Genomic DNA, 15,273 nt, shown 5'->3' with positions numbered 1-15,273 from the left:
AGTCTGATTTTAGTTATTGTTCAAATGAATTAATCAGTGAAGCGGAAGTGGAATTGCCTGCACAACAAAACTGCAATTACAAAGCCTTAAACATTTTTCAAGGTGAAGCATTTTACGCCGTATTATGTATTTAAGGATTTGACATTTGTATAAAAATCTATTGATTGTTCTATCAGAAGGCGCAAATACTAAATAACATTATTATTCGAGTTCTAGATTGAAGATCCGCTAGGAACCCAACAAGCATTTAGATTAGAAAACGAGTCGAATCCTGATGTGTTTCTCTAAGGAAGAAGGTTATAATACGATTAGAGAAACTATAGAGAACTACAACATTCTTTACGAAAAGGGGACTTGATATCGAGAAAAAGGTTGGATATCGAATCGTATTCTAACGTTAAACTCTAATTGGTTTCTAATGTGGATTTCAAATTTAACATATGTGGGATGTTAGCTAATTATAAGCAATACAATATACTTCTCGCAGTTTTATTATTTCAAATGGTTAAGTTTCATTGGCCGATGTTGATTTTGAATAAAATTCAATTTTTTTAGGAAATTATTGTCATTTCTCTTTATTATGATAATACTGGTATGGTTCAATTACGTATAAAACAAAATATCAGCCAAATGGCCGCCGCGGCCTCGGCGGCACACCTCCATCCGATTGTTGAAATTTTCGATGACGCTGAGGCATAATTGAGATTCTATGCCGTTAACGTGCCGAATTATCTAATCATTTAGCTCTTGAATTGTTGCTGGCTTATCGACGTACACCTTTTCGTTCAAATAACCCCAAAGAAAGAAGTCCAACGGTGTCAAATCACATGATCTTGGAGGCCAATTGACATCGCCGCGACGTAAGATTATTCGGCCACCAAATTTTTCGCGCAAAAGAGCCATTGTTTCGTTAGCTGTGTGACAATTGGCACCGCACTGTTGAAACCACATATCGTCCACATCCATATCTTCCAATTCGGGCCATAAAAAGTTCGTTATCATCTCACGATAGCGAAAACTGTTCATAGTAACTGCCTGACCGGCCTCATTTTGGAAAAAATACGGCACTATGATTCCGCCGACCCATAAACCGCACCAAACAGTCACTCTTTGTGGGTGCATTGGTTTTTCGGCAATCACTCTTGGATTATCATTCGCCCAAATGCGGCAATTGTGCTTATTGTCGAATTCACTGAGGTGAAAATGCGCCTCATCACTGAAGATGATTTTCTTCGAAAATTGGTCATTCACTGTTGCCATTTCCTGCCACCATTCTGACCATTGACGACGCTTGAAATGGTCAAGAGGCTTTAGTTCTTGAGTCAATTGCACCTTGTAAGCGTGTAAATGCAAGTCTTTATACATAATGTGCGAGGTGCAATTGGTGGGCACGACGACTAGTTGAGGTGGACGGCTCTTCAACCACATTATCGCGGGCAGCAGCAATGCACTGGTGTTTTCACATCTCCTACAGACCCGGTTTGCTCAAACTTTTGCACAACTTTTCCGATTGTATGCACATTTGGTCGATTAAATTGACCGAAAAAATTACGAAGTGCGCGATACGCATTTTGATTTGAACGCCTGATTTCATAATAAGCCTGAATAACTTTAACGCGTTGCTCGATTGTATATCTTTCCATGGTTCAAATTGAGTTAGTCTGAAATTGAAAACTGTCAAATAAAATGCAGAAAAAAACTTGACCGTTTAGGTGTGGTTTACAATCAACATCGGCCTTTGAAATTTAACAACCCTTTATATTTCATATAATATAATATGGATGCAATTCACTCTTGTAAATATAGGTTGGCCAAAAAGTCTTGCGGTATTTTTATTGAATTTTTAATTGTTCATAAAATTGGTTATAATAATGCAATTTAAGTCAAATATGCGCCGTTTTGTTCGATGACGAGTTCCCAACGAGATGCCAACTTCATAATGCCCCTCTTATAGAGGCTCGCTTCCCTATTGTCAAAAAACTCGGAGAGCCAATTTTCACAGGACTCTCTTGTGGACAACTTCCGACTACCAAGCTCGTTCGCCATGGACAGAAATAGGTAGTAATCACTTGGTGCGAGATCCGGACTATACGGTGGATGCATCCCATCCGAGCTCCCGGAACTTCTGGCGCGTCACCAAAGATGTGTGTGGCCAGGCGTTGTCCTGATGGAAGACAATTCGGCCTCTGTTGATCAAAGATGGCCTCTTCTGCATGAGTGCTGCATTCAAGCGGTCCAGTTGTTGGCAGTACAGGTCCGAATTGAGCGTTTGGCCATAGGGGAGCAGCTCATAGTGGATGATTCCCTTCCAATCCCACCAAACACACAGAAGAACCTTCCTGCCCGTCAATCCAGGCTTGGCCACCGTCTGGGCAGCTTCACCGCTTTTCGACCACGACCGTTTGCGCTTCACATTGTCGTAAGTAACCCACTTTTCATCGCCAGTCACCATCCGCTTCAAAAACGGGTCGATTTTGTTGCGATTCAGAAGCGATTCGCATGCATCCATACGGGCAAAAATGTTTTTTTGCGTCAAGTCGTGTGGCACCCATACATCGAGCTTCTTTTTGAATCCAAGCTTCTTCAAATGGTTTATAACGGTTTGATAACTCATGCCCAGCTCTTGGCCGATGCTACGGCTGCTACTATGGCAGGCTCTTTCGATCAATTCAGCGATTTTATCGCAATTTTCGACGACAGGCCTTCCGGACCGTGGCGCATCTTCGATCACCTCTGCACCAGAACGAAAACGTTGAAACCATCGTTGTGCGGTGGAAATGGAAACTGTATCGGGTCCATAAACTGCACAAATTTTATTGGCAGCATGAGATACATTTTTGCCTTTATCGTTGTAGTACTGTAAAATATGCCGTATTTTCTCTTTATTTTGCTCCATGTTTGCGACGCTATAACTCACGAACGACTAAAAGCAAACAACAATTAATCAAACACGTGTTAGCACGTGAAAAGAGCTTTCCAAAAAGCTCTAGCGTGAACCGATGCGACGAATACAACTAGAACTACGCGCTTGCAAAGACAAGCTTTTTGGCCAACGCACATATAGTATACATTTTTCACGTTTTATCACATTTTCTACAACGCATACTTGACTTAAATACATACATATGTTTCGAATATGGAAAGTTTTGCCTAACTATTGTAAATATGTTTTATTATGCTTTAGATTTTTTTTTTTTTTAACTAAAATAGATATAATATCATATTTGTGGCGAAAAAAATTTAAAAAAATAAGTATAAGCAAAAAAGCTAACAAAAATTAAAAGTTAAAAATAAAGTATGAAGGTACATTTTAAAAAAATTCTAAGCTAATAAAACTACGTACGTGTGTACACTCAAAACATAAATAAAATGTTTTCAAAGCGTAATCAAATCTTTAAAAAAATCGCTACAAAATATAAATGATAAATGAACACTTCAGCTTAGTGGCACGCCGGTTTGTTCTTTATCCCCTTCCAACAGAGATTTTGTGCAACACCGTCTCTGAAAGTTTTGTGAGTATATTAACTGAACCCATTTTCACTTTTAGTGTTTTAAATAAAAAGTTTAAAAAATTTAAATATCTTTTTTCAATTTTTTATTGTAAAAAAAAATCCTGAAAATACCTTAAATTTTCAAGCTCTAGACCACCGGGACCCCTTAAGTGTTGTCACAAGCTCGGAGCTTCAACATCAGGCGCACTGTCACCCGATTCACTGTACGTTTCCTAGTTTTCGCTGCTACTCAAATCATCAATATTTCCACTGCTCCTTCCAATCAAATAGCATGTCCACAATTTATTCAGTTGATCAATCAAAATTTTTATTTTAACTTAGGATATTCTGACACAACTTTTCACAAGCCCGGTTTGATGGTAGAGGAAGTTATACAGCTTGTCGCACAATTAATCTATAACTCTGGCATGTACCACAATAGGGTAATTCGAGTGTTTTTCTAATCATTCTCTAATCGAATTCTGAAATACATAGTTCTCTAACCTGATTTTCGATTTGAGAAACATTAGAGAACTACATTAGAATTCTAATGTAAAATTTAAATATTTCTCTAACATTAGAGACTGTGTTTGCTGAGAGGGGATTTCGTCTAATCACCACGGTAGGGGGGGATTCACCTCATTTCATAAATAATTGCATAATAAATTGCATAAATAAATCATATTATTAAACATACATATATAAAAGAAAGTATCAAAATGGCGATTTATAAAGTGAAATAATAGATTAGTCCAAGGCGTAGATGAGGAATATATTATATATCTTCTGAATTGGGATATAATATAAAATAAATATTGGGTTGAAATGGCTTTGTGGATGCACAATGCAAACAATATTATTATATTGTTATTTGTATTGTTATATATTATATTTACACTCGTTACGTATATAGCTTGTACGGTCATTTAGTATGTATGGAAGGAAAAACGCCGTGAATACATTTCTTATTCCCGCCGCACGCATAGACATCACAACACATTCATTTTATTTATTCAATTAATAGTGCCATTTTTTTTTTAATTGTAATCGAAAAAAATTTGAATAATAAATTATATTGTACTCGATTAACGTTTCAAAAATAAGAATATTTAAAAAAAAAAATGATAGGAGAGGTCTTAAGATGGGGAGGTGTGTTGCTTTAAATTTTTGTGTGGTGCGAAAGTCAGTGTGGTGTTTATATTCTTGGTGTTCTAAAAACCCATTGTGAAAAGATTTTTAAAGATGTACTACGTAGCACAAGAGATAGCTGACATCACTAGGGATGTGTTTGACAAAGTTTAGCTTGTGGTACTGATAAACACAGCCAATACTCATTCCATTTTTTTGCTTACAAATACGGCGAATACAAATGTGCATAGCTACAAATGGTTTTGTTTTAATATATTAAAATTGGATTGGGGTACAATTTTCCCAAAATCACTTTCCCAAAAAAATTTTTTCCCAAATTTTTTTTTCCCAAAAAATAATTTTCCCAATGCCATTTTTCCCAAACTAAAAATTTCCCAATAAATTTTCCCATAAAATATTTTTCCCAAAATATCGTTCGTCTGTAAAATATCGCATATACATTTGCAATGAATGGGCGAGTACATTTTTTATTATTTGAAAAGAAATGATTTTTTGCATTCAATTAATTCCGCCATAATTAGAAATTTTGACTTTAGGCAGCAAATTTTGGCTCATGAAATTTTGACACGAAAAGAATGACGTGAAAAAACTTGTTTATATGAGTGAAGTTGGATACATTCGTTACCTTGTCTTTTTATCCGAATTGAAAAATGTATATTGAAAAACTTTTTCGAATCTTTTTCGATTACTTAAGTATAAGATTTTTGATTATTATATACACTCATATTGTCGGAATCGTCGAAAAATGTGAAATAGTAGAATAATAAAAATTAATTTCAGTAGTATTTGTTCGGGAAAGCTATCTATTGGAAAAAAGTTATTTGGGAAAACATGCATTCGGGAAAAAACAATAAAGCGGGAAAAAATATTTTTGGGAAAAAAAATATTGGGAAAATTATTTTTTGGGAAAAAAAAATTTGGGAAAAAATTTTTTTGGGAAAGTGATTTTGGGAAAAATGACCCCCCACCTTAAAATTGATATTTTGATTTTAACGAAGTGCGCGATTTTACTCAAATATAACTAAATTTAATTTAAAACATTCCAAGTGATGTGGAGTCCAAAGTTCCCCACACAATTTTTTTTTTTTTTTTTTGCCATACCTATCAAGCAAAAACATCCTTACTAGAGATTCTTTCAAAACTCAATTGTACTAAAAATGCTGATCGGTAACATTTTCGCCTTCGATTTGCCACCTCCATTTTTTAATTCAGTTGCTAGTATCTTCGCTTAAATTTTCCCAAAGTGTTAACGAATAACATTGAAGATTTGCAGTTGTAACTTGAAGGAATTTAGTTGTTTATTATAAATCTTTTTTACATTCCAACTTACTCATGTATTATAATAGATAATATCTTCGTTTTCTTGGCGAGTTGTTTAGATCTATTTCTCTATTTAGCTTACGATTAAAAATATATTTATGTATGTACATTCGGGACCTAACTTTTTTAACTTTGTGTTTATGCAGTTTATGCTACTAGCAACGTCAATGCTATAGGTTGCTTTAAAAACCGTTAGTTATGAGTAAATCATCTACATTATGTGTATTAAACATATTATATATTTGAATTGTCGCAATTGCTCCATTATAAGTGTACTGGGTACAAATAATCCACCTTTGCTTGTATGGTATGTTTGCACGATTCACTAAGAGAGTGGCGAGGATGTCCTCAGGTAACCTATGGCAAATGATTTTCCGAACGATCGTGCTCCAATTTAACGAGGCCTGCCTTTTGTTGGTTTCGAGGCAATTTATTGATTTTAAGATCAACGCTGTAAATAATATAAAATTGAAATATATGCAATCAATACATAATCAAATTTTAATTATTTCAGTTCATATTGCGAAATTTCCAAAACTCTGTATAAACTTCAATAAAACCGAAGAAGCTGGTTTTGCTATAACTTGGATACTGGACGCTTAATTTTTTTTATCGTCAATATATCACAAAATAATATATTAACAAAACTCACGAGCAAATATTGTATTAAATTATTACAGATATTTCATCCAAGAACGGTACTCGTAAAAATGAATTCTATTTGTTGAGCTCATACACGTAATGTAATTTGTTATTTATGTCTTACGAACAGCTGATAAAAAAATAACTGACCTGCGCAATGCGCAATCTTGTATTCTATCTTTCTTTAGGAGAGCAATGGGAAATTTGAGTTTGAAATGGCGCAAATTCTTGTTGGACAAATGTTTAATGCAGAGAATTAATAAACTAGAAAATCAGAGAGAGAGAGAGATAGAAAGATGAGTGGTTTGTTATTCTCCAGGAACTCTTTATTAGATAATGGCTCTAATACTAAGCTTCTAAAATCACCATAAAAAATTGCTTCTTTAAATCCATCTAGTTAGACTTTTGTCAAATTTTTCAATAATCAAGTTTTATTTTTAAACAAACTTGTCATTGTACTTTGTCATTTTCTTTATTTTTGAAAACTGTCAGTCTGATGAATACCATTTTTGTAACAGCGTCAAGAAACAATGTCGTTTGTTATTTAATATATTTTTGAATATAAAAAATATTAGAAAACAACTCTGTATTATGACTTTAACCATTACAAAAACGATAAAATACAAGAATGCGCCCATCAGCGAGGAGCGACGTCATGTACAATTGCGCGAGAGTAATGTGGAATTGCTAACAAGAATGCAAGAAGAAGAAATTACAGCACAATCAAACGAATAAATTGCTCAAATGTGACGTCAAGCACACAGCGATGCAGCCAAATTCACTGAGAGCAAAGTAGCGGTCCCAAGATTAGGAAAAAAACCATTGGTTTCCAATTAGTTTTACAAATTTAGTTGGTAACTTTTAATTTGTATCAGCTAAAGGTTAAAACAGAGTTGCTAAGCTTCAAAACTGTTGTGTTGCCGGATTAATTAATAGCAAAATTAAATACTTATATTTTATACTTAACGACACTTAAGAAACATTTCAGAAAGATATTAAGATATTTGATAAAAAATACTTTGCTTCAGCTTTCGACCGAATCTTTCGTTTTTCGATAGAATTTGTATCTGTTTTACAAACTGGTTTCATTGTTGTCAACTTTAAGAAAGACATACAATACAACACTGCACTCCCAGTGGGGTCATGTTAAGGAGTGATGTGAAAAAGTGCAAAGAAATACACAGATAAATAAGTATTTTCACTGATGCTGCTGTTTTGTGTTTTCGGGGAGGAGTATCAACCAGCGCCAATAATAACCACCAACAGCAGCGGTTGAAGAAGCGAATAACAAATAATAATTTTGACTCTTATGAATATTGCTCAGTCACCACCTAGTTAAGGAAATCGAAGGTGTGAAATAAAGTAAAAAAACGAAACTGGTGAGAAGACATTGCGACAGATTGTCTACTTAACGCGACCCTCGTCGCCTATTTGGCAACAGCAACAACGGCTGGGTGCTTCAACGACTTTGCTGTTTTGTTACCACGGTTTCGCAAGTTTTCCAATGAGTCAGCCCAGCGGAGGGTTCCCGAGGATCTAGTAATCAACCCATTAAGAATATCAATGCACATGTACTTTAATAATCATCAAGAATCAGATACTGCCCGTCGTCCATCTTTACTGCCACAGTGGCACAAATAGAATATTTAACTATAATATTTACTTGCATACATTCGCGCATTTAATTACAAATTTGGTCTCGGTAGCCAATTGCAATTAACCAATTCGCCTCCAAGTAGTTAGACGATATTAGTTGTCACTACGTTTAACGACCCACTAGCACTACACTGCGATGGGTAATTGCTTGCAATGCTTCCAGTCGACGTCCGAAAATTCGGGTGCCCCGAGTACTGCTTCAGCGCCCACCTGCCAAAAACCACACATTGAAGGTAAGTAAAAGGATAATCCGTTAAGAACGGGGTTTCATATCTATACAAGTGGATGAATATTTAAAACTAGAAGAGTGATATTGTTTTTGTTATAAAGAAAAGTTAGAAGGTTTTGTTTTGAAAATTAAATATTTATGTAGATTGAAAAAAAAAAATGAATATTGAACAAATATATTCATTCAAAATTCAAAATTCCATTGAAACAATTTAATATCCTTTAGGAAATAAAAAATATATATATTCTTATACAAAATTAACATCGCTTCAGAAACGGATGAATTGCTCTCGCCCAGAAGTCCACTCAAGAACGCAAACAATTGTGATACTAAGCGAAGTAGTTTTAAGAAGTCTTTGGTTCTACTTAATGGAAACGCCGCCACAATGAGTGATATAATAACGACGGGTATGTACAAAAAAAGCACTGTAATAAAATCTTTTCAAAGGTACATCAGCTTATGAAAGATAACTCACCTCTTCATCTCTTTTACAGCCGTTAAGGAAACACTGGAAGTATCCGACAACACACTTAATCAGCTTTTTGAAGAGTATAAAGATCCCGAAGAAGATATGATACTCACAGAGGGTATTGAGCGTCTTTGTCATGACCTTAAATACCAGCCGGACGAATTCGCTATTCTGGTGCTGGCCTGGTGTTTGGATGCATCTCAAATGTGCCGCTTTACCAAGTCCGAATTCATTGAGGGCTTACATAAGATGTGTGCAGACACTATCGACAAAATTCGTATAAGACTGGAGCAAACGATTGAAATGCTCAAAGTGGACACGGAAATGTTTAAGCAACTTTATCGATTCACATTTCGGTAACTTACTACATACAAATAAAAAGAACGGATAAAAAAAAACTGAATATACATATTTCTCGTTGCAGCTTCGGCTTAGAGCCTGATCAGCGCATTCTCTCATTGGACATGGCCATTAGCCTTTGGAAATTGGTGTTCACGGTGCATACGCCAGAACTGCTCAGAAATTGGATACATTTCCTCGAGCGGCATCCCAGCATACGTGGCATACCGAAGGATACGTGGAATATGTTTTTGAATTTCTCCGAACAATGTGATATCAATAATTACGACGATACAGAAGCATGGCCGAGCTTATTCGACGATTTCGTCGATTACGAACGTTCCCGTCTAACTACGCTCACTGAAGTTGAAGAAAGCGAAGTAGCAGCCGATAGTGGTTATGGAGCGACTGCGGTAGTCGGTGAACCTGTAGACAACACGCAGTTAGAGACATGTGTTGCAGCCGGCTATGTCGATGATGACAACAACAATGATGATTTTAGTCGACAAGGGCATCAGCATGTGATGCACGCGCACGATTCACAATTAGGGAAGGCGGGAACAACAGAAACGACGGGCGTTCGCAGCGCCAACGATGATATATTATAGTATTAAACACTTGTTCGTGGAACGACGGGTATATCGATATGTTGCGATGATTTGATAATTGCTTCTTTTATTTATTTTTTAATGAAGCAAAAGTCGAGAAACAAAGGGCTAGAAAGATGAAACAACTACATAGCCGCAAAGCTTTTCGAGGACGACATTTGCATTTGCGTTTGCTTAACGCACTGCTCATTCGAAGATCTCCTTTTATTATTATTATTATTATAAAGAACAAATAATTCATTTATTTTGTGCTATATGCACATTCATACTAGACTTGAATATGAACGAATAACGCTTTTCCAGTGAGCAATGTGGTGCGTTAGAGTTAGTTTTAACTATAAAACATTTCATTGCATACGCATATACTAGTTTTACTTATCTTTCCAACACCTTTTCATTATGTAGGGCACATTCCCAATACCTTCGAAAATGCAATATAAGACTCATTGGCAACTAAGTAACTTAGGATTAAATGGGATATAAGCAAAGTCAATATGTAGATGTTGTAAGAGAAAATTACGTGCCTCACGAATAACATTACCTGGTTTCTTTCTGTTGCAACCTTTGCTGAAAAGCAGAGTGTGCATTAGCATAATTTTGCCAAAACTATTGAGTAGCAAAATTATATAGTTGTAACTGATTTATTTCAATTGCACACTTATCGTTTTATTTAATGAAATAATCAAATCAATTTACTTCACGGACATGTTTGGGTTTTCAGCAGTACATTTGAATGCACCACATACACTTATTTAGATAAGATAAGACAAGATGATCATTAATGTATCCCATTTTAATTTACATATAAAATGCATATATAGTATGTTGATAAATTTTTGTTATGGCTAATTTTGTTTTGTACATAAATACAAATTTAATTTGAAAATAAGAATTGGTTATATACATCTAAAACAAAAATGTTTTTTTTTTTGTTTTCTTTTTCAAGCTGTGCTAATTATGTTTGATTTCCAAAACTCTTTTTAACTATTGATTTCATCAACTGATTGTGGTTTATTTATTACAAGTGTTATCGAGTATTTTGTAACTTGTACATAAATTCAAAATGTGGATAAAAATATGAATTATTTATTTATTGTTATTTTCGGGGCATGTGACGATTAATCCTTGATGGGATATAAATCCGCGTCATTCCGTTAAATTCTTTACATATTTATATTTTACTTTAACTGATATTTCGTTTTCAAAATTTTTTCAAGATTTTTGTTTTTTAATATTTATTTATTTTTCTGGGTTTTTTGTTCAAAGAAGTAGTGAAGCACATAAGCCTTCTATCTTTTTCAATGAAACAAATTCATATTTGCATTACTCTTTAATTAATCATTGCCGATTCTGGACAAAAAGAGTGAAAACATAAAATACATTTACAATTCGGTCTCCTTTTCTTCGAGTGTATACACAAATCGCTTATTTCCTCCAAGGTTGTCTTATCTGAATAAAAACAAAGTTTTGAGTTATGACGATCTAGGCGCAATCAAACGCTAGTATGTAGTATATCCAAGCATACATAAATAAAGTACCTATAAAAATAATATTAAGTAGCATCTGCTACTTTTAATTTTTTTCTTGATATCGAAAATTATTTAAACTCGCTTAGCTATTTAATAAAAACAAAAAAAAAAACTAATATTAACAAAAAGTATAATTAACAAATTGAAGCTCAAAATGTAAGCTTGATGTATCTGTACATAGATTCTTACATTTTATAAATGATTTTTCGCATATAAGCGTAGTGATTAATAAATAATTCGTACTTATCAAATAATTTAATATATATTTAGATGATCGTAAAGCTAACTAAGATTAAATTTAATTGCATGTAGTTGTAGATTTTGTCGAAATTTTTGGGTTATTTTTCATCAACAGCTGACTGGACTTTGTATTAACGATTAATGAAAAGGATATCCTGAAAAACCTTAAATTAAAAATAACTACAACGGATTGCATAAGTTTTGAACATTCGCTCTTAAATTCACGATAAATAGAAAATGCTTGATATATGAAAATATATTATTTTATTAATATACATTTTCTAAATAGTACACGCATATACTCGTACATACTGACATATAATTTATTGATACTCTAATTAAAGAGAAGACTTCAAAGTAGGTGGCCACCGGTTTCTTGGATATTAAAGTGTAAATAGCCAAATTATTGTTGAGCTTAGTACATACACAGTACATATAAATTATGCCTCAGTGTAAAAAATTCAAGTGTTCCATTGGTTAGATGCATTAGAGCGACTCCATGTCAAGTGATACAAATATTCTAGATATTGTCGAAAATTGAAAAAAGAGTGGTTTACTAGTGGTAGACTTTGAATATGAAGAGAGGCAAATTGAAAAAATAAAATAAACATTTTAAGATTTATCCAATGCTCACAATTTTGATATAGAATTTTTTTAAGTGAAATATGTATCTTCGTTCCTTTCTAATATTTTTAAAAATACTTCACTGATTCGCCGAACGTATTTCAATATAACTCGAAAAGTTGTAGGAATCCCACCATGAAATTTTCAGAGATTACTGAGAAAAAATTTCAAATTTCCCAAATATTACAAAAAAAAAAAATTTTTTTCGAAAACAAATAAATAAAAGAAATTTCCTAACAAAAAATCGTTTAAGAAATATATTTTATTAAAAAAATATATACATATTTATAAAAACTTTAAAAAGAAATGAAAATATTTAAATGAAAAAGCACTACAACAAATATTGAAGATTGAATAAATCTGTTGCTGTTGTTGTTGTTGCAGCATAAAAGCATAAACATTCCCCATACAGGTACGGGAAATATTGCTGGAGTGACACCCCTTGGCCGGACTCAAGTCCGGATCGTTCCGGTAATGTAGAACCGACTGCCGTGGGAACGAATTGAATAAATCTCAAAACTAGTACTTTTTTTTTTTTAATTTTGTAAGTAACTTCTTATTATATTCAAATTGATGGCAATGCCGAAATTATTTGGTTCACTTTGCATGGAATAGCTCATATGTGCATATGTATGTATGCATGTACTTTGTTTGATTTTGGGTGTATGTAACTTCGATGCCTATAAATATACACGACACGTGAATGTAAATATGTATACATGTGTGCTCGCTCTTACTTACATATTTTGTGAAACTCTGCGCTGCACTCAAAACTCCAATTATTTAGAATGAAAAAATCAATAAATTTAGACGGAATGACAAATGATACAACTTTGATTATGTATGTAAGTAGTCGATCGATGTGAATTTATTGAATTAAATAAATGACCATATATTTGAAGACAACAAATGTAACCTTTAAGATAAATTGAGAAGAACAACTGCAACATAAAAATAAAAAATAAAGATTATATACATATGTACAGACAAAATGATATATGTAGTTTATTTTGGAATATGCACCGATTGAGATATTTGGTAATTTTTAAAAAGTTAATTCGTGGTTAATTGGGCTTTCAATGGGTTAAATCGTCTCACATTGATGAGAAATACGCACTTTGGCAGAATATTTTTATTCGCCTCTTTAGCTCAGTGGCAGAGCACTGGTCTTGTAAACCAGGGGTCGTGAGTTCAATCCTCACAGGAGGCAATGCGAAATTTTTTATTTTTTTTTTTCAAGTGTCTTTTTTTATATTTATTTTTAATTTATTTAATTGCAATAGCAAACGAAAGGTATTGAAAATTTTGAACAATCTTTTATCTGCGAATTCTTGTGAGTATATATAAAAAATAGAAAAAATTGAGTACACATCAGAAGTTTTTGAAGCGCTTTGTGTTAAAATCTCATTCAATTACAAATTTATAGTTGCCCAAGCACTGTATTATATTGAGATAAACGAACGATTTTATTTGTAGCATCAAAATGCGTTTGTATGGCAGCATTGTTTTACAAGCTCTAGTAACAAGTGGGAGATTTGACAAAGAGCGGTTGCAAGCCTCTTTAGCTCAGTGGCAGAGCACTGGTCTTGTAAACCAGGGGTCGTGAGTTCAATCCTCACAGGAGGCATTTAGTTTAGGGTACACAATTAGCAGTCTAATAACTTCGTGCCCTCATACTCTTTATTGTTGTAATTCAATTTAACAAAACAACTCTTTCTATTTAATAACAAATAATTAAAATAATATTCCACATTAATTTTTTTCGATGATTCCTAAGTTGCAAAATATTTTATTGAAACAAATAGCAAACAAAACTAGTGGTTTTGTTAGAAGGCTCATTAAGAAGTCTCATTTATTGAAATAATGCGGTTTATAGATAACTAGCTGTACCCGGCACGCGTTGCTACGCCAAGAACTAAAATAAATTTAAGAAAAATAACTAAAGAAAAATCAGTACACAAATATTCAATTCATTCTCAACCATTTTATTGAATTTGTTTATATCGAAAAAAGGGGTTGAACGGGGCAGAAGTTGCTACCCTGCAGCGCCACCTGGTGGCGAGTAGCAGCATGAGCATATTCTGCAAACCTTCTCCGTGGAAAAATACATATACTATATATACCAATTTTTATAATAATAGGTTAGAAGCCCTATCTGGAGATTGAGATGAAGGTCCTCATCAGATGGAAGAAAAAGGACCTATTTTGCAGTAAAGTTGCAAGGAAGTGAAAAGAAGGCTTGATAGAGACAAGCGTAATAGTGGTTGTACGTCGTTTCCCAAAGCCTAAAACTAAAACAAATTTCGTTAAAAACTATTTATACAATTCCATAAAAAGTTACGCAAAAACTTGCATGAATAGTTGATCGGCTCATTGGGAAATGAAAATAATATTTCATTGGAATATTATTTACTATTCCAAAAAATTATTTGCTTTCAGTATTTTTTTATTTTATTGAAATATTTTTTCTAACATATAACTAGAAATTATAACTTTTTGTCTCACATATACCGTCAACATATAAATCCAATCCCAATTCTATTTTATTTATCTATTTTGTGTACTGCAATAAAGAACGCGGTCTTAAATGCAACCAAAAGATAAGCAAATTGTTGACATTTTTAACAGCTGCATTGCCTGCAAATCGTGATGCATTTCCGAGGAGGCGCAATGGAGTTTTTTTCGTGGGGGTATTTGATATTGTCTGTAAGTAATACAAAAACTTTTTGCCATTTCTAATTTGGTTTAATACAACCTATGATTAAGAATCTATTAATTTTATTTTCTTTTTTTAATTTCATTTCGTTTGCTAAGGGGCAGTTCCTCCACACAAAGAGTTTTTAAATCATTTTTTGCGAAAAACTGAGAGTGTTCATCATCTTAAAATAAATTAATATTCATGCTCAAATGAATATAGAAAAATGTTTTTGAAATTGAAAAAAAAAATGCGGCGCTACAGCTGCTCAAACGTGGCTCC

General features: G+C 33.5%; 1 protein-coding gene and 2 non-coding genes across 3 annotated transcripts; all 3 read left to right on the top strand.

Moving 5' to 3' along the window:
• The first annotated feature begins 7,618 nt into the window (after positions 1-7,618).
• Positions 7,619-10,793, top strand: LOC128866984 (DCN1-like protein 3). Its single transcript, XM_054108066.1, has 4 exons — positions 7,619-8,491; positions 8,760-8,894; positions 8,982-9,312; positions 9,381-10,793. The coding sequence occupies exons 1-4, from the start codon at positions 8,395-8,397 to the stop codon at positions 9,901-9,903; spliced, it is 1,086 nt and encodes a 361-aa protein (XP_053964041.1). The 5' UTR covers positions 7,619-8,394; the 3' UTR covers positions 9,904-10,793.
• A 2,641-nt stretch (positions 10,794-13,434) lies between these two features.
• On the top strand, positions 13,435-13,506 carry Trnat-ugu (transfer RNA threonine (anticodon UGU)). The gene has a single exon. It is a non-coding gene; the product is annotated as a tRNA-Thr (tRNA).
• A 345-nt stretch (positions 13,507-13,851) lies between these two features.
• On the top strand, positions 13,852-13,923 carry Trnat-ugu (transfer RNA threonine (anticodon UGU)). The gene has a single exon. It is a non-coding gene; the product is annotated as a tRNA-Thr (tRNA).
• Positions 13,924-15,273: the final 1,350 nt, after the last annotated feature.

Source organism: Anastrepha ludens, chromosome 6 (assembly GCF_028408465.1).
Source record: "Anastrepha ludens isolate Willacy chromosome 6, idAnaLude1.1, whole genome shotgun sequence".
Classification (NCBI taxonomy): domain Eukaryota; kingdom Metazoa; phylum Arthropoda; class Insecta; order Diptera; family Tephritidae; genus Anastrepha; species Anastrepha ludens.
This window is presented reverse-complemented; position numbering and strand designations above follow the sequence as displayed.